Raw genomic sequence first — 22789 nt, 5'->3', positions numbered from 1 at the left:
TGGGGCTATGTGAAATTGGGATTTTTCACGGTTGTCTAGCACAGAGTTATTAATTAAGCATAAGACCCAATCTGCAGACTAATAACAATAATGGAAGTTTCCTCCTCCAGCCTTGTTCCTCTAATTCAATTTGCCTGTTTTTTGAATCTTCTAACATTCCCAATGAATCATTTCTGGAGTGTAAATGAATGTCAAGGAGGAGGATTTATCCTCCATCACCTGCTGACTCATGTGTATATGTCCATGTCACATGACGCAGCCCAGTACAGATGTGCAGCTGTCGTGTCGTCTCGTGGTGTGATTGGCTGAGGCTGTAAGGAGGTGGTGTTCACTTCACTGTACGTGCCGGCCTGTAGGAAACCGTGGAGCGGTCCTCCTTCTCTCCTCCAGCCGCAAATCCTCAGCTCTTCTACGGACTCGGCCGGAGAGAGGTCCCGCTGCCATGTCTGTGTTCAGCCTCGTCGCCAAACAGCTCCGGAGCCACCCGGCTGTAAGTGTGTTTTTATTCTAACGCGTGAACGACCCGGTGACATTGAAGGGAGCCGGGGAGGACGCGCGCAGTGTGGGTGCGTGCCTGGAGCGCGCTCCCGTTTTTTCCATTCTCTTCTTAATTATAATTGGTAATAATTAAAATGCACCGCAATGACATTTGCACCAAATACACCCAATGCGTAAAGGCACAGATTTACACATTTGGTGATTAGGACGAGAGAGAAAAATGCGACTATTACAATATGTTCATCTGATGATTCCTCTACAGCCACAGATTTGTGATTAAATTAACGATAATATTTCAGTCATATAATTTAAACGCATCTTTCATTCTAAACCCACTCTTTATTCTCTCATCCATTTATTTGTGGTGTTTCCCCTCCTCACGCATGTAGATTGTGCTGTGCCACCCTCTCAGTGACATTTTGGCAGCTTTAAAAAACGAATCACCTGCAGTGAAGAGGCAGAAAACATCCTCACGATATTCACTTGTGATAATGATGATCTGAAGGGAAAGATCAGGTGAAACCAGGCGCCTCCATGCCAGCACTGTGCGTTCCAGCCATGTATGAAGGTCGCTGCAGCACGTACTGTACTGTACTGTACTGTATGGATTCCATGCTGGAATGACTCAAGGCCATAAGAGCATGCGGAGACTTTACTGTTTATCAGAGGGCGACAGAGTCAAGCTGTTATTAATAGATCACTGAATAGAGACTGAGTGTGTCTGTCTCCTGGTACAAACCGTGAACTGTGCTCCAGGTGAGACATTGTGTCTCTAAACATTTATTATAATCATAATCTGTTTTATATGTGATTATAATCACATTTTAATCAGTTAACTTGGTAGAGATTGGCTCAATATGGAAATCCTGTGTATTTTATGGTATGGATCTTATAATATTAATATATAATATAACAGACTCAAACACAGTTACAAGTCGCTTTACAAATTAGAACTGAATCGAGGGCAACTATAGAAAACAATATAAAACAATGACAGCATCAGACAACAGAAGAGCACAAAGATAAGAAGGTGAAACATATTAGCCTTATAATACTACCACTACTACTGCTACTATTACCACTACTACTTATAATAATACTAATATAGTATCGGATAAATACGGTAAGTTTTAGTTTGATTCAAATTAAATAAATAGAAGTAAAATAAGAAGGTGAATTCAGACCTCAACTCATGACAGGTGCCAACAGTAAACTTGCACCTCTGACATCTTGATGCTTGAATGGAATAGACACAAAGATTTTGTTCTGTTCCCACCAGCTGATCCCCCTCTTCATCTTCATCGGCGGTGGCGTAGCCATGAGTGCCACCTACCTGGCTCGGCTGGCTCTGAAAAACCCAGATGTCACGTATGTACTCGTTATATCACAGACAGCAAAGAGACATTCCTGTTGTGGATCTATTGTTTTGTATCCAGCACATATTGTAAATGATTATGAAACCTTAGTGTATTTTTAAGTATTACATGTATACATAATCAAGAAGTCAAATTCCAAAATGGTCCTCTGTTCTTGTCCACAGATGGGATCATAAGAACAACCCTGAGCCCTGGAACAATCTGGGGCCCAACCACCAGTACAAAGTAACAGCTTTCTGATAATAATAATCATGATAATAAAAATCTATATGGCTTATTTAGATTTTACACTTATGTGTGTGACAGCTTGGTTTGATTCAAAGTATGAACCTCCATCTGTAAAGGACATCCCATATCTTATCTCACCTCAAAGTCCATATTCCTTTATACTGATTGTGTATGTTTGTTTCTGTGTGTGTGTGTGTGTTTCCAGCTTTTCGCAGTTAACATGGACTACTCCAAGCTGAAGAAGGACAGGCCTGATTTCTAAGTCGCACGTCCGCCTCTGACGTCGTCTTCAGTGTGAAGAGCCTTTGCACTTTCATTTGTTTTGCCAAATATGAAATAAACCCGTGACGCTGAATAAAGGTTGCCGCACTCATTCAGCTCATTCTGGAGGACGGGATCAATCACTTTATCAGTGACTGTCTGAATTTATAAAGCAGGCAACCACCTGTTTTACTAATGTATGAATTTATTTTTGTTGTAAATCATTAAATCTATTTAAACCCCACCTCTCGTTCGTGTGTATCTCTTGTGGCTTGAGACTAAAACACCTGAGAAATTCCAGCTTCAGGGTTTCAGGAGCTGAAGTTCATGTCTGTACTTTTTGTTGAATGAACAAAGTTAGAGTGTGATAAATAAATCAGCTTTGATGTGATCAATCATAAAATGTTATTATTTATAATTTGACCGGAATGTTCAGCTTTTTAGGGAAATGGATCAAACCTCTTCTTCTTCACACATTAACATAAAGCAAAGATCATAAAAATATGTTTTGTATAATAATAATTAAGGAGATAAAAAAACACAAACAAAATAACATTAAACTAAATATATTTTCCCCACCATGTAAACTCCATGTTTTCCCTCGCTTCTCCACTTGATGGCGGTAACGAGCAGAATGTGCTGTGAACGAGAAGATGCAGTTATCGCGAGGTTTCACTTGAAAATAACGCGGGACGCAGTGCGACGGGAGCAGGACGAGTTGAACGTAAACAAACTCAAACATCGTTTAACGCGTTAGAATCTACGATAAATGACACGTGCTCGGGTTCAGCTGCGACCCGCGGACTCTGTGCTCTTGGATTAAATCGCCTGGTTTGTAAAAAAAAAAGTCGCGATTTAACGCGGTTAACGCTGCTTGTTGTACCGTTTGTTAGCTTGACAGCAGCTAGCAGCAGCTAGCAGCAGCTAGCAGCAGCTAACAGCAGCTAACAGCAGCTCCATGGATCTGACGGAGGATTTGTCTGCTCGGGTCCTGCTGAAGAACATCCTCAGCACCGAGACCCCCAGGACCCCCATCACCCGCAGGTCCTCATCCCTCCATCACTCACTCATTCACTCATTCATTCATTCATTCATTCATTCATCTATTCATCTATACCTTTATTTGTGTTCTTTGTTGTGGTCGAGAGTCAAATGATTCAAATCTGGACCCGTTTGAGTTGTTTGTGTATCTGCCAAGATTAAACTGACCTGACAAACATTATAGGAATTAAATAACAAGTCTGTATTAAGTTTGTCTTCTGTGACTGAGCACGAGCCATAAATCCTGATGATGTAAAACAACAAAAATCAAGCTAATGACTGTAGCAGATGATTGTTTTCCCTTATTCACTTAAACTGTTTTTAGTTAATTGATTAATTGATTTCTTGACTTTGAGACCCAGACCCTCTCTGGTGTTTTCCGACTTTAAAATGTAAAATTCCAAAGGAGCCTGAGCAATAAAACAATATCAATAGTTATTGCAGTACATTTTCATCATTAGCAATATAACACAATTCAAGATATATCAATATCTGACTGCTTATGCATTGTGCAGTACAATGAGCATATAACACATAACTGATCAATCTCAGATTTATAAAGTGTTTAGCTGTTTCTCAAGTGTTTGTAATATAGATTAAAACCACAGCCTTCATTGAGGAGCAAGAATCAGCCTTTAAACCCCAAAAAGAAATAATAATGTGACAATTATCATAAACATTATCGATACTGACTGAGCAGATGGGAGGAAACAAAGGTAACTGAGCAAATTCTGTATAAAAATAACAACTTTATGCCAATGAATAAGGCGGGGAGTTGTGGCCAAAAATGTATTCAAGATAAAACGTTTGTCTCAGCGACTTTGTATTGAACACATTTTAAACTGTCTTCTCTTAGTGCCTCCAAAGAATTGAGCCCCAGCAGGACCCGAAGCAGCAGTAGACTGAGCAGGAGAGATGCTGGAGCCCACACCCCACAGGACATCCTGAGGCGCAGCTTGAAACATAAAATGCGTGAGGTGAGGTGGAAGAGCAACTACTATGCTGATGATTGACATGTTGTCGAGTCTAATGAAACCAATTTATCCTGCTTCTTTTCAGAGTATAACCAGGAAGTCCTTGCCCACCACTACAAGGAGGACCGCCTCGGCCGGGCCCCGGAAGATGCAGACCCCCGCCCCAACCTCAATGCTGTTTGATGAGGGAGACACACCGAGACACATGCTCAGGAACATCCTGCTGACAGGTGCGTGGGCCGGACTTTCTTTCTGCACGCGTCATGATGCAGCTGTTTGTTTTTATTTTTAAAAGAGTCCTTTATCGTGTGATTCAGAGCCGGTGAGGTCCCCGGTGGTTCATGAAAAAGCTGCGTCAGAAGAGCCACAGCTGCCTTCAGCCGACTCCAGCATTAGCAGCAAGCGTCCCAGGTGAGCAGTGTGTGTAACAGGATGTCTCTCCATTATCGGGTGTTTGTATGCCACTGGCTGAATTAGGTTCTGTGTATATATATATATTATAACTTGATGTTTTCTTGTCTTTTCAGTATTGAGCTCTCAGGGCTGGATCTGCCTGATTTAACTTTTGGCAACGCGGCAAGCATCGCAAAGGGGCTGAGCAGAAAGAGGCCCCACCGAAGCCTTAACGTAACGGCTTTTGAAAAACGACTTAAAGGCGCAAGTGGTAAGGTTAAAGCAACTACTGATGGGATCCAATGATTGATTGTATAAGATCCTGTGAACATACATTTACTGGGATGTTTGTGTTTTGAATCATTTGAGCTGAATCAGAAAACTGTTTTATTGATTAGCTCAAAGATCCTTATGTTTACAGATGTTGGAGAAGAAAGTGACGTTTCGATAAGTGATCATTCATCACTTTCCTTAACGAGGTAAATTTTTACATGTAGAAAGTTCACTTCTGGTAATTAGGTATTCCTGTTCACCTTGAGTATCTAATTGACTGTATTGTCTCTTTACTCTGTTTGAAAAGCTCCACTTCTTTGGGTTTGAAAACCCCCTTCGTAGACATGCGGACTGAGAGAAGGGGTCTGCAGAGGAGAGTGGCCAACCGTAGAAAAATCACAGAAGAAGAATTCGGTGCTGGTGTAAATAAATGGCATATGGGAGACGATCATGGTGATTAAATAGCTTTTCTTGACCTAGAAAATTCTTCATTTTTGTTCCATTTCATATCGTATGTATAACAAGTTGAAGAGAGCACTGATTATTCATTTATTAGTGAATGTTTTGTATTTGCCATTTAGGTTAAATTGCTATTGATGAAAATGATGTGGCAACAGTTATTGATTTTGTTTTATCGCCTAGACCAACCACAGGATCTGAATATGACCACCTACTCTGAGGGCTTCCACCTGGGCCTTAGTGTTCTCAGTGAACCTGATATCTCAACAGATATCGTCAACTGTAACACAGCCCTCTACACAGAACCTAATTCCATGATGTCCAGCTCGTCCATCGGACAGGACAAAGGGGAGTCGAGAGACATGGAGCAGAATGAGCTAGAAAAAGAGAAGTCAGTGGATGTACTTCCAACCGAGGGAGGGGTTGCAGCAGAACCTCAGAGTGAAGAATGTGTTTCTGAGGATCAGTCAGAGAAAGTTGTGGATACAGCTGAAGAGGTGGAGATGAAGAGTACATCTGAAAGTCAACACTCTGAGGAAGAGGAGAACAGAGTTGAAGCTCAAACAGAGGAGGAAGGTGCAACTGATTCTCAGACTGAAGGGAATGCTGCAAGCAGGTCTCATTCTGAGGAAGAGGAGGTTGCACCTGACTCTCAAACTGAAGGAGAAGAAGATGTAGTGGATTCTCAGCCTGAAGAGGATGTTGCAGCCAGGTCTGAGGAAGAGGAAGAGGAGGTTGCACCTGACTCTCAAACTGAGGAAGAAAAAGATGTAGTGGATTCTCAGCCTGAAGAGGATGTTGCAGCCAGGTCTGAGGAAGAGGAAGAGGAGGTTGCACCTGACTCTCAAACTGAGGAAGAAAAAGATGTAGTGGATTCTCAGCCTGAAGAGGATGTTGCAGCCAGGTCTGAGGAAGAGGAGGTTGCACCCGACTCTCAAACTGAGGAAGAAGAAGATGTAGTGGATTCTCAGCCTGAAGAGGATGTTGCAGCCAGGTCTGAGTCTGAGGAAGAGGAGGTTGCACCTGAGTCTCAAACTGAGGAAGAAGAAGGGGCCGTTGATTCTCCGTCTGAGGAGGATGTTGAAGCCGGGTCTCAGTCGGAGGCAGCGGCTGATGAAGAGGAATATCAAAGTGACCAAGAAGATCCTGCAGCCAATTCTCAATCTGAGGAAGACAAGTCTGTGGTTGAAGATGAGCAAGAGGAGGAGGAGGAAGAAGAAGAAGAAGGTGAGCAGGCCTCAGAACTGCTGGAGCACATCAGTCGAAGGGTTCAGCGCTCGCAGGGCGGCCTCATTATGCCGGTTGCAGGAGCAGGGGGAGATTTGCCAGATGCAACAGAAGAAGGTAAAGTCAAAACTGTAGATAATAAGGATTTTACCAAGAACGTCATGTCTAGTTTATATTAAATATGTTTCAATGCAATCAATCAATGCAAGTTATAGGTGTTTCCCAGTTTTCTTATTTAAGTGTTGTTGCTTGCATGTAGGATGGAGTGAGGGCAAAGCGCACGCTGCTATAGAGCCGAGCGAGAGCAGCCACCCTCATTCTGAGATGCCTGACGTGGGTGAGTCTTCAACCCGAGGACAGAATGACGATTCTGAGTCAGAGACGGAGTCTGATGCTGGTAAAGAAAACCCTCCTCTTCCTCTGGAGCTGACGAATGATATTGTAGATGGCGACCACCTGAGTGATGCTGCATCTGAAGAAGAGGCCGCTGCTATGGACCCTGCTGAACCGGAAGAAGAGTGGGAGGATGAAGATGGAGAAGAGAACGAGGGTCAGTGTCTGTGTCTCTGTCATTGTGTCCACACTTGAAGCTGATTTATGGGTCTGTGGTTAAAGTTGGTGCCAGCTTGATGTTGAGTTAGTCTCCAGGAAATGAATGCAAGTCTATGGAGTCTCTCTTCTACACTAACGTGTGTGTGTGAGTTTTTATTTTAAACAAATGAGTAACATGTTGTTTTACCATCTTCTAACCTCTCAGACTTCAGGTGCGAGACCCCAGCCTTTGTGAAAGAGAAAAGGAACTTTTTCCACCTGGACCCTCAGGCCTCGCCTTCTGTTCTGAAGAATATTCAAACCAGGTAAGTTGCATTTCCATTATAATAACACATGTTAAAATTAGCTTGTGTGTTTCTCTGGAAGTTCACAGTACAGTCAGTTTAAATGTGCTGATTATATTCCTCATGTTTTATGTTAATGACCTGTTCTTCTCTCTGCAGTTCCACCAGTGGTACAAGTGAAGCTTTACCAGCAGCTAAACCAAAGCAGGTGCAGCGGAGGAAGAGAGCCCCAGCCAAGAAAAACACAACCCTTCCTAAGAGCTACCTGATGAACGCGTTCAGACACTTTGCTAAAGCAAAGGTCTCTGCAGATGTGTACCCTGTCCTCGATGAAGTGTAAGTAACTGTGACTACAGGACCAGTGTTGGAACAAATTAAGCAACAAGTGAATGTAAATGTTCTGAAATCATTTGTAAGTCAGTTGGAATCTTTTGTTTTTTAATTTGGTGAATATGTCGCTGGTGAGATAACTGAGAAAACTTGTCTTTTTGACAGAATGGATAAATTCTTTGAGCGGCTGGCGGACGACCTGGAGACGTATGCAGGTCATGCAAAGAGAAAAACCATAGAGGTCGAGGATGTTGTGCTGCTGCTGAAAAGGTCAGTGTGTTGTGGGATTAAACGAATCAGCTCTTTCTAAAGGTTTTTTTGATCGAGAACTTTTGAAAAAATGCCAGAGTTCATCCCTTAAAAGTAGTTTAACACATTTACATACAAAAACTAAGATAAAAGGTGTTTAAAAAAACATTGTAACATCATTATTTCATATTTTATTATTAGTTTGACTTCCAGCTCCAACTTTCCATTTAGGCTTAGATGCAATTAATGAACAAATTACACCCAACTACACACAGGGCAACATTGGCCTTAATTCATACTACAATGTGATAAATGTAAATTCAATATTTCATGTTCTTTTGGCTCCTAACAAAAATATGTGGTTCTTTAGTGGCTAAATGCTTCCTGATCTGGGACAACACTGCCCCCTGCTGGAATTCACAGTTTACTACAAATGAGTTCTGAGTTCCACAGTTTTAAGACATTAAGCAAATATCACATGAATTGACAGTGAAGAAAAGCAATAGTCATCGAGATGGTTGCAATGCTGCTAGACATAAAGTATGAAGAATTAAAGTTTGTAGCAGAACAGGACAAAAGAGAATTAACAACTCTGCCACACAAAGATTATAGTAACCACTAGATGGTAACCTTGAGGGACATGAATTGTGAAGAAGGAAACCTTTACTCTGAAATCTCCCTCTGATACACAACACTAATCTATGGGAGCATTATTTTTTTTTTACCATTTAACTTGACTGGTGTGTGTTTTGTGTCGCTCTGCAGGCAGGGTCATGTGAATGACAAGGTGCCGGTGGAAGTGCTCATTGAGAAATATCTTCGGATGGAGCAGCGCAAGCTCTTGATCCCCATCGCGACGAGTGGAAATGTTGTCATCCCTAAAAAACAGATTTGAATGTGTCATGTACAGCCTCCTGCTTTTTATTTGGTTTCATCTCTGGCATCTTCACATTTTACACTGCATTTATTTGCAATGCTGTTATTTTAAATGTTAAGTTTTGTATAAATTTGTAAATATTTGTTAATATATTCAACACCGACAATTACATTTTGTTTGTGATGTTTATGAATCTTTCTGTCTGGTCTTTCTCTGTGATTACATAATGTGAGTGTTGATTATTTTGGTGGAATCAGTGATAAGCACATCACTTTAAGCAATCACTTAAGCAATCACTTTTCTTCATGTATCTCTTTATGCACATGATTTCTTGTCTGACAGCATAAAAGGAAAAGAGGTAACAATGTCTTTGAAAATGAATAAATATTGAAATAAAGTTCCCTGTTCTCTGTGCTTAATTTGTAGCCATTAAGAACTAACACCTCTTTGACATTAGAAGTTTACTATCACAATTCATCAGCAGAGAACCCAGTGACTGCAAAGACGTTAGTATGTGAACATGAGGACAGAGATGTATTAGAGACACATTCAAGCTGAGCTGATGAATCCAGAGATTAATGCCGTTCACATCTTAATTAAATTCAACCTTCAACAGTCAATATCCCTTAATCTTGGTGTTAATCTTGGCGTACGGCAATAGCTCATCTACCCTGCTGATTAAATTAAGATAAATTAGCCGTCAGTGATGGTGAAAATTAAACCGAGGCAGTGCATCCATGGGAATGACCGGTAGAGACTTTTTGACTAATGTGCAAAAATATATAAATAAAGACCAAACCCAATTAGATAGCAAGAAATATTTGTAAATACACTGTGGTTTAATTTGGGAAAGTAGCAGCTCGTGGGTTAAATCATGTGACATGAATATTCAACCTCAAGAAAAGCATCAAAACACTAAAATAATTGTTCCCAAGTTTCCTGTAGGTAACATCAGACTCTATGTACAGGTTTTGATTAAACTTAATATAACCAATATAATTTGCATCCCAAATGCAAATAGCTTGCAAGTAAAACGGTATTTTCTAATACATTAATCTAAATTTACAACACTTTCATTCAGTCAGTGTTGAAGCGTCTTTTATTTATTAGTATTAAATAACCTGTTGTGGCTCTGTAAGATAATTTCTGACCCTTGATTCAGAATATAAATCATAAAACTCCATAACATTATTATTTCCCATTCATCTCTTTTTATTTCCCACTATTCCCTGGAAATGAAACCCCTCCCGTGCAGCAGGGGGCGCTGGTCGTGAGATGACCCTGCCCATGTCTGCCCCTCATGAAGACAGCTAGCCTGCTAGCTAACAACAACACAAGATCCCGGACGACCACCGTTATAATTAAACCCAACACAAAGGTGAGTGTGGCGCTAAATACACAACCAGGTGGCGACGTGGCGACACAACACGTGAACACGCGGCACGTGTGTTACCGCGTTGCTCACTGACGCGCGGTGTCTGTGGTTCTTTCCACGACCTTTTTTTTTTGTTTGGCTCAGATTAGCTGCTACAGGAACCGGGCTAACTGGACAGCTAGCTCGGGGGTGGGGTGGGGGGGAGTTAGCCATCGAGCTAACATCGGTTCGTGTGGTTTATTTGACTGAAGAACCAGGCGCTGGTGTCCACGTGTGTTTCCGCTCTGGACGCACGGTTTGTGTTGACGTGCAGCTGAAGCAAGGAGCCAAGTTAAAAGTAAAAGAAAACACTTCTTTATCTGTGTTGCTAGCAGGTTGACTACCTGCTACTGTCACCGCCTCCACCCACTGTCTGACTCTGTGTCCCCAACAACAGCCTCCTCCAAGTAAACACGTATCTTAACAGAAGGGTTCACGCGTTTCAGACTTTGGGTTAAAAGCATGATGTACGTGTTGTGTTTCCTCAGTAGGGTTCAGGAGTGAGAGGACACACGTCCTGGGCCTTCATCACATGTTTTCTTAAAGTTAAACTTTATGGCTAATTCGAGGCTGCAGGTTGGTTGGTTCAGTGATTATGATGTAATGATTTATGTTATTTATTCTTGTTTTTATTGCCCATGCATCCGTGCAGGAGGTGAGAGTATAATCTAATGTAATCCAGCACGATATCTTTAGAAAATGTCCATTATGAAGATTGTAATATTCATCTGTGCAACCAAGAACTTTAAAACAAATGGCTTCACCACAGTTTGTGCTTTGGTGGAAACTATTAGACAATCAGTGTTTTTTGTAAAGTCTGTGACTAAGTTGTCTGTTGTCGGAGTCAGGATGGTGTGAATGAATGAATGAATACATGTATAATTTAATATGATGTATAATAAGTGCAAGGTCGTGAGTTAATTTAAACATGAGGCACACGGTGAGGTTTATGGTGATGTAATTGTGTGGCTGGAAAAGCAAACTGGTTCCTAAAAGGTTCGCAAAACCAGTTTCAAACCAGCACTGTCACTTGGTTCGGTTTGATGGAAGAGGGGTGTTTGTCTAAGGGAACGTTTACGTGCTTTCATCCAAGACTTCTTACTTACTTACTGTTCATGCATTTCAAATGATCAATATACGATAAAAGACGTACAAGCAAATGTCACATTCTTTTAGTTGTTACCCATTTTAAAAGGCTACATCGTTTTGAAATGGCTTTTTAATTGAAGTTTTTCCAGAGTTCATCTGTTTTCATACTCTGAGTAAACATTACTCAATTTAGCTGAAAAAAATCCAATTAATTTGTGTTTACTATTTTCAGGTAAAAAAATAAATGTAATGGGGAAGATTACAGGTCAGTGTCATGTAATAGCATTTTGTGTATTTTAACAGAAATATATTTTTCCATCCCTAATTATTAAAACATTGGTAGCTCAATATATCAGTATCACAGTATTATATATCACACCTAAGTAAATTAATGTCAAGTCATATAATTACAGGCCTTCGTAACAATGATCTGTGCTAATTACTATCAGTTAAAATGCGTGGCTCTGTTTTTCAGCCCTCACAATGGCATGAACAGTATCAAGGGGAACTCTGGTGATCACGTGCGAAAACGTTCCTTTGTTTGCATCATTAAAATACTGTCGTTGATTTATGGAAACTTTTTTTTAAATGAACGTTGAGGTCGAGCCTCATTTCAGCCTGAAACATCTGTTACCGTCTTGGCAAATGTGGATTTTAGGTCATTGTTGTTTCAGAGGGAGATGCATTCAATCCAATTGCATTCCTGCTGAACAACATACGCATGTCAGTGGCAAAGACTAATCCACCTTTTGATTGGAACATCGCTCAAGTGAAATGTTTCAGTGAAGTAAAAGTAAGTTTGCCAAGAGCCTGTCAGTGTTACACATCAGGACATTGTTGTGAACTAGTGCAGTGCACATTCTAAACATGCCTGGTGTTTGCTTGGCCTGTGCTCATGACTGTTCCTGTTTTCCCTCTTGAGACGGTAACAGTGATTGAGCCGAGGCAAGTAAAGACTCAGTCCCTCAGAACCCTGAAGCTGCACAAAGAGCTGTTCACCTGTTTATTCACAGTTCAGTGAAGCTCCACTCAGTATGTAGAGCCCCGAACTGAAGAAACAAATGTTGTCGTGAGCGACAACGTCACTTAAGCTTCGACACAAATTCCACACTGCACTTAACAACACAAGTAACAAGTGTGAAGCCGATAAGATGAACTGTTCTCGAGATATGACTAGGACACACAGACAGAGGTTCCTGGAATTAGAAGAGAGATAGACACCTGGGGACTTCAGGCAAACCAGATTACTCTCTAAAATTGTAAACTATGAACTTTCCAGGGGAAATCACATTCTAATTTTGTGAGAGTATAGTTCCTCTGCTCTGGTGTGAAGCTAAATCCCCTTTTGAAGTTTTAATATCACTTTGAGTGTTACTTACAGCCTGCAGGGGTGTCTGGTCTTGCAGGCCAACATGTCAAGTGTTAGTGTTGTAATGGTATGACGCAGGTGACTGGAGACATTAGATATGCATTGAGTTCCCTCCTCCCTTTAACCTCCCATGCCTCGTGAAGTGAGGGGGGGGGGTTAGTGAAGCAGTGCAGGCAGCACGGTGAAGCCTGGGTGCTAATGCTTTTCTTGCCCCGTCAAATCCCCTTCAGTGTAATTGTGAGTCTGCACAAAGTCAAGGATGCGAGCGAGGCAAGCTGATCGCTGCAGCAAAATCAATAGTTCATACCTTTCTGAGATTGAGTTTTTAGGAAAGGAAGAGCACCATGACCAAGGGCAGAATATGAAATCACTCCCATAGAGGCCCAGCACGCGCTGTGCAATTGATCCCCAGTCCCTGTACCAATTATAGTTTTAAGGTTTGTCTGTGGCTTACTGCAGTCCTCCAAGACCAAAGCTTTGGAAATAGACATTGTGTTCACTGACACTTCGACAAGGGGTTGCAATTTTTTCATCCCCCTTGGAAATTGCCGTCTGAAATGGCTCCACACCTCCTGTCTTTAATTTGGAGCAGAGATTGATTTCTCCTCCTTTTTTTTGATCTGCGGAGTGAAATGTCAGGAGAAAAAAGGCATTGTGGTCATAACTGCCACCTTATGTATTATATTCTCACAGATAAACATTCGGGAATTTCAGATGGAGTTTCAGAGATATGGAGGAATTCCTTTTTATTTTTATCTTCCTGAAAATGTAGCTCACAACAGTTGAATTAGTGCTGATTTCCGAGGCATATCAATGAAGTCTGCACATACAATGTGACGTCTCAGTGGATTAGAGGAGATTTGCATCATGTGGTTGTGCTTTTAGTAACTGGGTTAGTGCAGCTACAACCGTGAGATCTAGTCTGTCTGGTTTCCCAGGGTCAATGTAGAAAAGAAAAAACAAAAGTATCAGATTGAAGGATTCATAGAATAGAGTTCTTGTTTGTTGAATATTTTTGCCATCTACTGTGAATGGATTTTACTTGTAGCCCTTGTAATTTTACAAACCTTGCCAGGTATAACTTTTTTATTATTATTGGACACACAGATAATCAATGTACTGTGTATTGGTGATAAGTGTGTAGATCGTCTGGTTAAAGTTCAGCTGGCAACTATAAAAACGTATTCGCCTTTAGCCTTTGACCTCTTCTAGTGGTAGCTTGTGTTCTTGGAGACTGATGGGTTCTTGTGACGTTGGTGTAGGTTGATACTGATTTTATTCACGATCATCGTGTTGGAGGGCGTCAATGGAAACTGCTCATTCACTGTGAATGTGGTTACGTGAAAATACTGCAGAAAATGACCACGTTTTGCTTTTGAGGTGCATTTTTGGTGAGTGATCACAGTGGAAAATGTTCAGTTAGCAGTTCCTCAATTCTGCTCTGACACAAAGTGAAGAGAGCGATCAGGTAACAGTGACGCTGACATCAGCGTGCGGTGATCTCGTGTGTGTGGGTAGCGTGGGAACGGTGGACTTTGCCTCTACTAATAAAACTAAACTATAGATTATGTAATACACTGAATGGCTATTTGTAAAAAAAAAAAAAAAACTGTATGAAAAATGAGGTTTATTTACTGAATGCTGCTACAACTTTAAGTTATTGTGATATTTCACTGTTAATGAACTCGCTGTCTTTAATGCAGTGTGCGTCTTCATCAGCCCAATACTCAGGCTTTTATTCCTTTCTCATACCCCTGTTTGATTTTTCCTTTCTCTCCATCTAACCTCTGTTTGTGGCAATTTATCTCCTCGCATTGGTCCTGCAGACGGTGGCCAATCTTTCATTCGCCACCTGTTTTTCCATTTGGCTTCTCTATCACTTTACTTTTCATTTTCTTCCCCTGTGCCACCTTCCTCTATCTTCATCGTCTCACTCCATCTTACCGGTGGCCAGTGTTGAGGAATGGAAAAGATTGGTTGGTTCTTCATTCATTGAATTTTGTAAAGACAGACTTGGAACCGGGCAGAACCAGTCATCTGTCGTGGGTCGTTTTCTGTTGTTTAGACTCAGTGGCCTTTTTTATACAGGCATGAATGTTGCATTATTATCCCCCCCCCCTCACTGTCCTGTGTGGTAGAAACATGCTGTGGGGACAAAAAGCTGGCAGCAGTTTGTCACACAAGCAAACAATTCACAGGATAAATGTGAAAGCCTTGTAAAAAGCCTTTTTAGCTCAAGAATAGTTAACTGACCCTTTGAGAGATGGACACAAAACTCAGTCTTCCAAGGATTAAATATTTTGTAGCATCAAATAGTCTTAGCTGACCAGATTTTCATTTCTTTCCTTTATGACTTGAAGGTTATTTGGGAACCTTGGATTGAACGAGTGCCTGCGACCCCCACCAAAGTCCTGTGAGACGACTTGTTTATTTACAGTTGATTTTTGAGACTTAATTGCAATTGTAGAGGTTATTGATCTTAAAAGAGACACGAGCCATCGATCTGCTGCTGTCCCCCGATGGGTCAGGGACCATTCTCCTCTCCTCATCACCACAAACCCAAGCAGCAGACCATGGGGCCACATGAATTAAAAGAAACTGGATTAATGGAAGGTGCTGTGTTTGTGTGTCGCATCACAATAAGTTGTGCTTTGTGTTAAGGCATGGTTTTCTGGGATTGCTTGCCTGTGTTCGAGGTTCAAAGGCTTTGATGTTGTTGCAGAAATAAACAAGTTAAGGAGTTTGTGTTTGAAGAATGAGTTTCAGGCTTGGCCAGACTTTCCTAGGAACTTCAAGGAGGTGGGATTAATTCCTCGTCTCATCAGTTAATCACAGCCGCATTGTCTGTTTCTAGGGGGCAAACTGCTTCCATCTGGCGTGTGCTGATGCAGATGGACGTCAGGACAGCACGTTGACGAGTGGAAGTGACGGATTCATCCCCCTCACCCTCTTGCCCCCACACCTTCTGTCACGCTGGCAATGTCAAGAGTCCCGAGTCCCCCTCCCCCTGCGGAAATGTCCAGCGGGCCAGTGGCCGAGAGCTGGTGCTACACACAGGTAAAAGTGACCCCACAGAGCACGCTCTTGTCACCACTTATGTTTTGCTGACTTTATGCGTGTATTTTGTGCGTCTACCCACCAGATCAAAGTGGTGAAGTTCTCTTACATGTGGACCATAAACAACTTCAGCTTCTGTCGTGAGGAGATGGGTGAGGTCATCAAGAGCTCCACCTTCTCTTCAGGGGCCAATGACAAGCTGAAATGGTAAGTGGGAAAGATGCTGCCTGGTTTCATCTTATTCAAATGTCCAGTATTTTAGTCTAAGAAACATCTAGAAAGTCCAACATGTTTTTTATTACTGGCTTTCTGTCCTTTTCTTATGTCTACACCCAATTTTAAAGTTGCAAAGCAGAACCTTGTGACTTCTCAGATCGTTTTGATCAAATGATTAATGCATTACTAACTCTATCCCCTTTACTAGAGATCTTAATTTCTGAAACTTTCACCACGATCAGGTGTTTGCGAGTGAATCCCAAGGGCCTAGATGAGGAGAGTAAAGACTACCTGTCTCTCTACCTGCTGCTGGTCAGCTGTCCGAAGGCCGAGGTGCGCGCCAAGTTCAAGTTCTCCATCCTCAACGCCAAGGGAGAGGAGACCAAAGCTATGGGTGAGTCAGCTGCTTACAACAAACGTTTAGCTGTGACAGAGGCCATTAAAGAGTCGCATGGACTTGTACTTTTTTAAGATTACTTTGACTTATGTCTTTGACTTCTGTGTCCCGGCTGTCTGCAGAAAGCCAGAGAGCATATCGCTTCGTCCAGGGGAAGGACTGGGGCTTTAAAAAGTTCATCCGGAGAGACTTCCTCCTAGATGAGGCCAACGGTCTTCTACCTGATGACAAGCTCACACTCTTCTGTGAGGTAGATGCCTCTTCTTGTTCAACTTTTGTTGTTTTAAAGCACGCAGAGAGTTCTGTCTTGCATCTCATTGAATCTCTCTCTCTCCTCCAGGTGAGTGTAGTGCAAGACTCAGTCAACATATCTGGTCAGAACACCATGAACATGGTGAAGGTGCCTGACTGCCGGCTAGCAGACGAGCTGGGGGGGCTGTGGGAGAACTCGCGTTTCACAGACTGTTCCCTTTGTGTGGCCGGTCAGGAGTTTCAGGCCCACAAAGCCATCCTGGCAGGTACAAACATGAGTCACCTCTATTGTCTTTGCTCTTACGTTGCCCTCTGACCGACGTTTAATCCCACAATTACTCCCACATTAATGTTTTATGCTGTTGTGCTAATCCTTCTCCACAACACTGCTTTCAGCCCGCTCCCCTGTATTCAGCGCCATGTTTGAGCACGAGATGGAGGAGAGCAAAAAGGTGAGCCCAATGTCCTAGAGCTTTTTTACTCTTAGAAATAAATTTGTTTTGTTCCAGCTCAGACTTCCACTGCTGTGTTGAAGGGTTAAAGTGAGTAAAGGATCGTGTGCTGTCAAATGGCCGCAGCACAAAGCTGTTTGGTGAAACTGAATGATAGCACCCACCTGAAATGAAATTGTCCTGCTGTACACGAGGGTCAGGATTCATCCTTCACTGACAAAGCCGCAGAAGCAGAGAATTGCTTTTTTTCCTATTTGTGCACGTGACTGCAAGAAATGAAATTGCAGGAGAAGCCGCTCTGATGTTTTTTGAAAACAAGGCCGTCTGAAGGAATCAAACATTTCAAAATGTGGAGTTTTTTTATTTTCCTGAGAAGCAATGGATAGAACACAAGGCAAACATGTATTTCCAATTATGTTTTGAATGTCCAGCAAATAGAACCAAATTGTCTGGTATTATTTCCAATCAATTACTCATTGAATTATCATGAAAAACAATTTAAATTAATAATAATAATGCAATAATAATTCAGATAAATGGCTTAAGTGATACAAGATGGATTTACATTTCTTTCTTTGCTGTAAGATTACTTTTTCCTGTTTGTACCTTCTCCATCACAGCAGCTGAAGCTTGTGTCACGGTGAATTGTTTTGGTCTAACTCTGCTTCGTTCTTTGTCTGTTGTCAGAACCGTGTGGAGATCAACGACGTGGAGCCTGAGGTGTTTAAAGAGATGATGTGCTTCATCTACACAGACAAGGCTCCCAACCTGGACAAGATGGCTGACGACTTGCTGGCAGCAGCTGACAAGGTAATTCATTTCTACCTTCATATATTTGTCCAAGAAGAGTTAATTTGATGGTAACTGGACTCGGTTGTAGATTGTTGAAGTGGTTTCATGTCTCATCATTCATTTATGTCAAATAGACAATCTGCTTCCTCCTACACCGGCAATAACCTGGCCAGTGTATGTGGCTGGTCATGTGATGTACTGTGATATGATTTTCAATTCTGTCAGTTTGGATCGAGATCATTTCTGATACAGAACTGAAAAGCTTGTCTGGACGAAGATTCATCTTAAAATGATTGATCGTCTTAAAATGTCGTTTTAGAGTCGATGACTCATCTGGAATTCAACATTACTCAGTGTTTCCATGTTAGAAATATGATTTAGTTTATTGACATGTTTGATGGATTTATACATCAGGTCCTGCCTCTTGAATGCTCTTCCTGTCTAAAAGCTGTAGAGAAAAACCCTGCACTGACACACACCACATGAGGAGATTTGACTTCTCAGAGGCACTCGCACCATTTGACCAATCAGATGAAGCCGCAGCTCGCCATCAGCGACCCTCAGTTATCCGGGTCAGCTGGTTGGTGACTGTAAGGTTTCCTACCACAAGGACAGAAGAATACAAAGGAGCTCTCATACACACTTTGTTTATCGTAAGTCACATCATTACAATATTGAACAAAGTTATCACACATTGCAGATTCTCCTCATATGTTGCAGGCTTACAGCGAACACTGAGATTTCCAATATTTCCTACAAGGTAATAAGATAGTAGCAGTGCACAAACCCTGTCGCAGCAAACCATCAGGATTCCAAGAGACAGTTGGATGATTTCACGCTGATCTCACTCCTCGGACTGTGAAACCAAATGGGAGAATTACTTCTAGGCTCAGTTTCCTTCAGAGGTGGAGCATTGAAATGTTTATTCTTTAGTCCTGCATCTTAAAAACGAAATACATATTTGAGGTTTCACTGTCATTTTGAACTCAAAGATCATTTCTGTGAATAACTGAATAGCAATGAAGAAGGGAAGTGTGTTAACCTTCTCTCCTCTCTCTGTTAGTATGCTCTGGAGAGACTGAAGGTCATGTGCGAGGACGCTCTGTGCACCAGTCTGTCTGTGGAAAACGCTGCTGAGATCCTCATCCTGGCCGACCTGCACAGCGCCGACCAGCTCAAAACACAGGCCGTCGACTTCATCAACTAGTGAGTTCACACGCAGGAAGGAGCTTTTCACCACTTCTAATTGAGTTTCAAGCAGCGTTTCACAAACTCTCATCCAGCGTCCGCTGCACATTTTGTCTCTGTCGATTTGTTATATCTCTCTCCTCTTTATCTCCGCATCATTACCGACTGTGGCAGGACCCAGTCTCATCCTCTCCACTCATGTCTTGGTGTCACAGTTAATCTAATTTCACATGTCCCTTCCTCAAGTAGTCTGTCGGATATTATTAAATCCTGTAGAGGCTTTCTGAGGGATCAGGGCAACCTGACTCCTCACTCGGTCGGCCGTCCCCTCCTCTGTTGACTCAGACGAACGTGTGATAGAACGTACCTTAGGAAATGTGTCAGCACGAATGTTCATCTCACACAAATCTCTTCAGATTGCTTCTCTCCCCTCGCTACACATGGTTCAGGATTTATATTCACAGAACTGAAACAACCAGTAGATTAGTGGATTGACAGAGAAAATAACCCTAACCCTTTATAAATTGATTAATCATCTAAGTAATTTGCCAATGAAAAATATTAACCAAATTTAAATCTAAATGTTTAACTTCTAGACTTCTGACACCTGCAGTTCTGTGTCACAAATAAACTTTTTCAAAGATTTTCAATTCCAATTTCTCTGAGATGCTGCTAATCCAAGGAGAAAAGAGTCCTAATAATTAAATAATACACGTAAAAGTGAAACCAGAGATATTACAATTAAAACATGATGTTGATCTGATTAGTGGGGTTTGTCAATCTACCACAGACTCTCACACTCGACTGTCAGGCTCTGGAAACTCGCTAAATGATTTTCTTCAGACTTTTGTCTTCTCTCACATCAGCTGTGACAGCGATGAATCTTGGCTGCTTGACTCATGACTTCAGTTCAGTCTGGTTGTGCAATAAAGACGACGGCAAACGCTTTCATCATTTCCTGTGCAGCAGGAAACCACATTACACGAGTCTCCAGTGTAGCTCCCAGCTAAACAACTGTGAGAGACTTAACTGGACTAGTACCTTTAAAAAAAAAAAAAAAAAAATATGATCTTGCGTTTGTATAATCAAGAAAATAATCATCAAATAAATCGATGATGAACTTAGTCTTTAGATGCAGCACTGTATTTATTTACACAAATTGATTTCCCCTGACTGTTGTCTCTCTGTCTCTCTTCCTCGTCCTCCAGCCACGCCGCCGAGGTGATGGAGACCGCCGGTTGGAAGTCCATGGTCGCGTCTCATCCTCACCTGGTGGCCGAGGCTTACCGCTCCCTGGCGTCCGCTCAGTGCCCTTTCCTCGGACCCCCACGCAAGCGCCTCAAACAATCCTAACAGCCTCACAGCAAGGCGTCAACATACTCATACGCACCTACACACATACACAGAGACCCCCCCTCTCAAACACACAGGGACAAACCTTCCCCTCGCTGTTACCTACTACACTACCTACAGCCTCCCCCAAATCTCCCCCTTCTGCCCCATGCAAACCTGCTGTATTTAGTCTCTTCTAAAGATGGAGGGAAGAAGAAGAAGAGGGAGGAGGAGGAGGAGGAGGAAGAGAGGGACAGGTGGGCTTGTGAAGTGGATGTTTGTCGTTTACAAAAGAATCACAACAACCTTCCCTTTTTCTCCTCGGCTCTGGCGTAGTGAGATCTGACGTTGTGCTCTTTTCCGCGTGTGAAAATGAAATCCTTCGACATCCTGCTAGTTCCTACTTTGGAATCCGATCAGAAGGAAGAACTGAACACGAGAACCCAGCGAAGAGACGAGTGTCTGGACATTTCAAAGGCTCAAAGGAAAAGTGCAGATAAATTAAGTCTAAACTGTCGACTTTAATCATAAGGCTTCTTTTCGCGCAGTTCTTAGAGCTTGGAGTTGAGCAGGTGGAGAAGCCCCTGATCTTAAGGACATATGGGTCCATGAGGGACAGAAAAAGAAGTCGTGGGCCTGTTGGTTACAAACTAGAAGCCCACACCCCCCGAGAAAGACAACCAAGGGCTAGTCACAAAAAAGCAGAAAATGGGACAAAATCAAAATCGTTTTCCTAAATGACGTTGGGAAAACATTGCACTAAAGTCACAGGTTACACCTTGTCAACCCTTACCAGCAGTAATGCAGAAATACTGTAGGCAAGCACACATTGAAGCAAGCTTCATGGACTAAAGACGCAGCTGGACCACCAAGAACAAGTTCCCTTTAAGAAGATTTATCAGCAAGTGACAAAAACAACACAGACACTCCCATACAGAGCTCTCCAAGCTTCATCTGCGTCCGTTTTCATTTTTTTTAAAAAGCCAGTGTTGAGAGGATACAGGAAAACAGCAACGCACAACTGGACGTCATTCTTGGGGAAACAGTATTGTGTGTGTGGATCTGTCTTTGTAGCCCTTGAGAGAAAATGCAATCCAAGGTGTCACCAGACAAACAAGTGGAGGAGAAATGAAATGTCCAGAAATAGTTCCGAAATAACAGATTCAGTCGGGCATGTTAATGTTCTTTAATGACAAATTCCTTATTTGTTCTTTTTCCCCTCAGAACTGTCATTTCTATTTTTTTCATAGGAATTTGTACAGACACTAGTGTTTTTTGAAGCTGTGTAAAACAAAAAGCATTTTTGAACATGAAATTGAGCGAGAAAGAAGTGGACAAGTGTTTTCTTTGCAGGCATGAAGACTGAGGGGGGAAGTGAAATTGAAATGAACACGTTTTAATGTTCAGAAAAGACAGAATGTGAAACAATGGAGAACCACATGAAATACATTTGAAGTTATCATTTGAAACCTGGTGGGAAATGGTAAATCGAAAGAAGGAACCATCGTTGTTTCTTTCCTGTAGATATCGCTGGTCATGAGAAGTGACACTTAGTTGTTGCCATTTTTTGTTCCCAAAAAAAATAAACCACAACTATTTTGTATTGAATGCAATGCAAACATTTGTCCGGGTATTTTTGTGTAAACTAATGTGATGAATTTTTTTACCTTTAGTTGTCATTAAAAAACCCCCCCGCAGAAGTTTCACTTGGAATTTATCATGAAGCCAAAATATCCAGAATACAAACGATGTCATCTTGTGCATTTGGGGCCAGAGTCGCCATGGAGCCGCCCATACATGCACTCGACCAATCGTGAGTCAGTCTCAGCTGTCAATCATGATGACTCGCCCTGTTTTTACAGCATCAAATAACTAATTGAAAACACCAGTTACGTGAACAAACATCAGTATGAGAGGAACTACCTAAAATGACAGAAACCATTTTTGAGAATTTCTTTTTTATTTATTTAAGTCCACTAACATGGAGGAGGTTGGGTCTATGACCAATACGACAGCCAGCCACAAGGGGACAATCAAGACGCATTGGCTTCACTTTTGGGGAGCAGTCATGTCGTCCATCTTTATTTACAGTCTATGCTCAACAGCTACCATCTAATACCTACAGTTGTGTTTTATTGTAAACATTTAACTCGTGTATGTGTGTAAACCTTCAGGTTTACGATGGTCCTGAGTTAACTGAAGCTCAGAC

The 22789-nt window shown here is 41.9% G+C and overlaps 3 protein-coding genes across 3 annotated transcripts; all 3 read left to right on the top strand.

The window, feature by feature from the left end:
* Positions 1–285: 285 nt before the first annotated feature.
* Positions 286–2607, top strand: ndufa4 (NADH:ubiquinone oxidoreductase subunit A4). The gene is made up of 4 exons (XM_034570254.1): positions 286–490; positions 1778–1866; positions 2039–2099; positions 2308–2607. Exons 1-4 carry the CDS (start codon positions 443–445, stop codon positions 2362–2364), a joined length of 255 nt encoding a protein of 84 aa, XP_034426145.1. The 5' UTR covers positions 286–442; the 3' UTR covers positions 2365–2607.
* Positions 2608–2770: 163 nt separating this feature from the next.
* cenpt (centromere protein T) lies at positions 2771–9283 on the top strand. The gene is made up of 15 exons (XM_034570251.1): positions 2771–3289; positions 3320–3407; positions 4261–4381; positions 4464–4608; positions 4696–4789; positions 4906–5042; positions 5193–5250; positions 5352–5497; positions 5687–5872; positions 5912–6847; positions 6990–7280; positions 7488–7587; positions 7726–7902; positions 8062–8166; positions 8911–9283. The coding sequence occupies exons 2-15, from the start codon at positions 3322–3324 to the stop codon at positions 9038–9040; spliced, it is 2712 nt and encodes a 903-aa protein (XP_034426142.1). The 5' UTR covers positions 2771–3289; positions 3320–3321; the 3' UTR covers positions 9041–9283.
* Positions 9284–10267: 984 nt separating this feature from the next.
* Positions 10268–21728, top strand: LOC117752691 (speckle-type POZ protein). The gene is made up of 10 exons (XM_034570253.1): positions 10268–10400; positions 15749–15951; positions 16037–16158; positions 16410–16561; positions 16687–16814; positions 16905–17082; positions 17213–17268; positions 17956–18078; positions 19124–19266; positions 20457–21728. Exons 2-10 carry the CDS (start codon positions 15874–15876, stop codon positions 20599–20601), a joined length of 1125 nt encoding a protein of 374 aa, XP_034426144.1. The 5' UTR covers positions 10268–10400; positions 15749–15873; the 3' UTR covers positions 20602–21728.
* The last annotated feature ends 1061 nt before the right edge of the window (positions 21729–22789 follow it).

This window comes from Hippoglossus hippoglossus, chromosome 19 (assembly GCF_009819705.1).
Source record: "Hippoglossus hippoglossus isolate fHipHip1 chromosome 19, fHipHip1.pri, whole genome shotgun sequence".
In the NCBI taxonomy this organism is placed as follows: Eukaryota; Metazoa; Chordata; class Actinopteri; order Pleuronectiformes; family Pleuronectidae; genus Hippoglossus; species Hippoglossus hippoglossus.
Note: the sequence above shows the minus strand (reverse complement) of the source record. Positions and strands in the feature narration are given on the sequence as shown.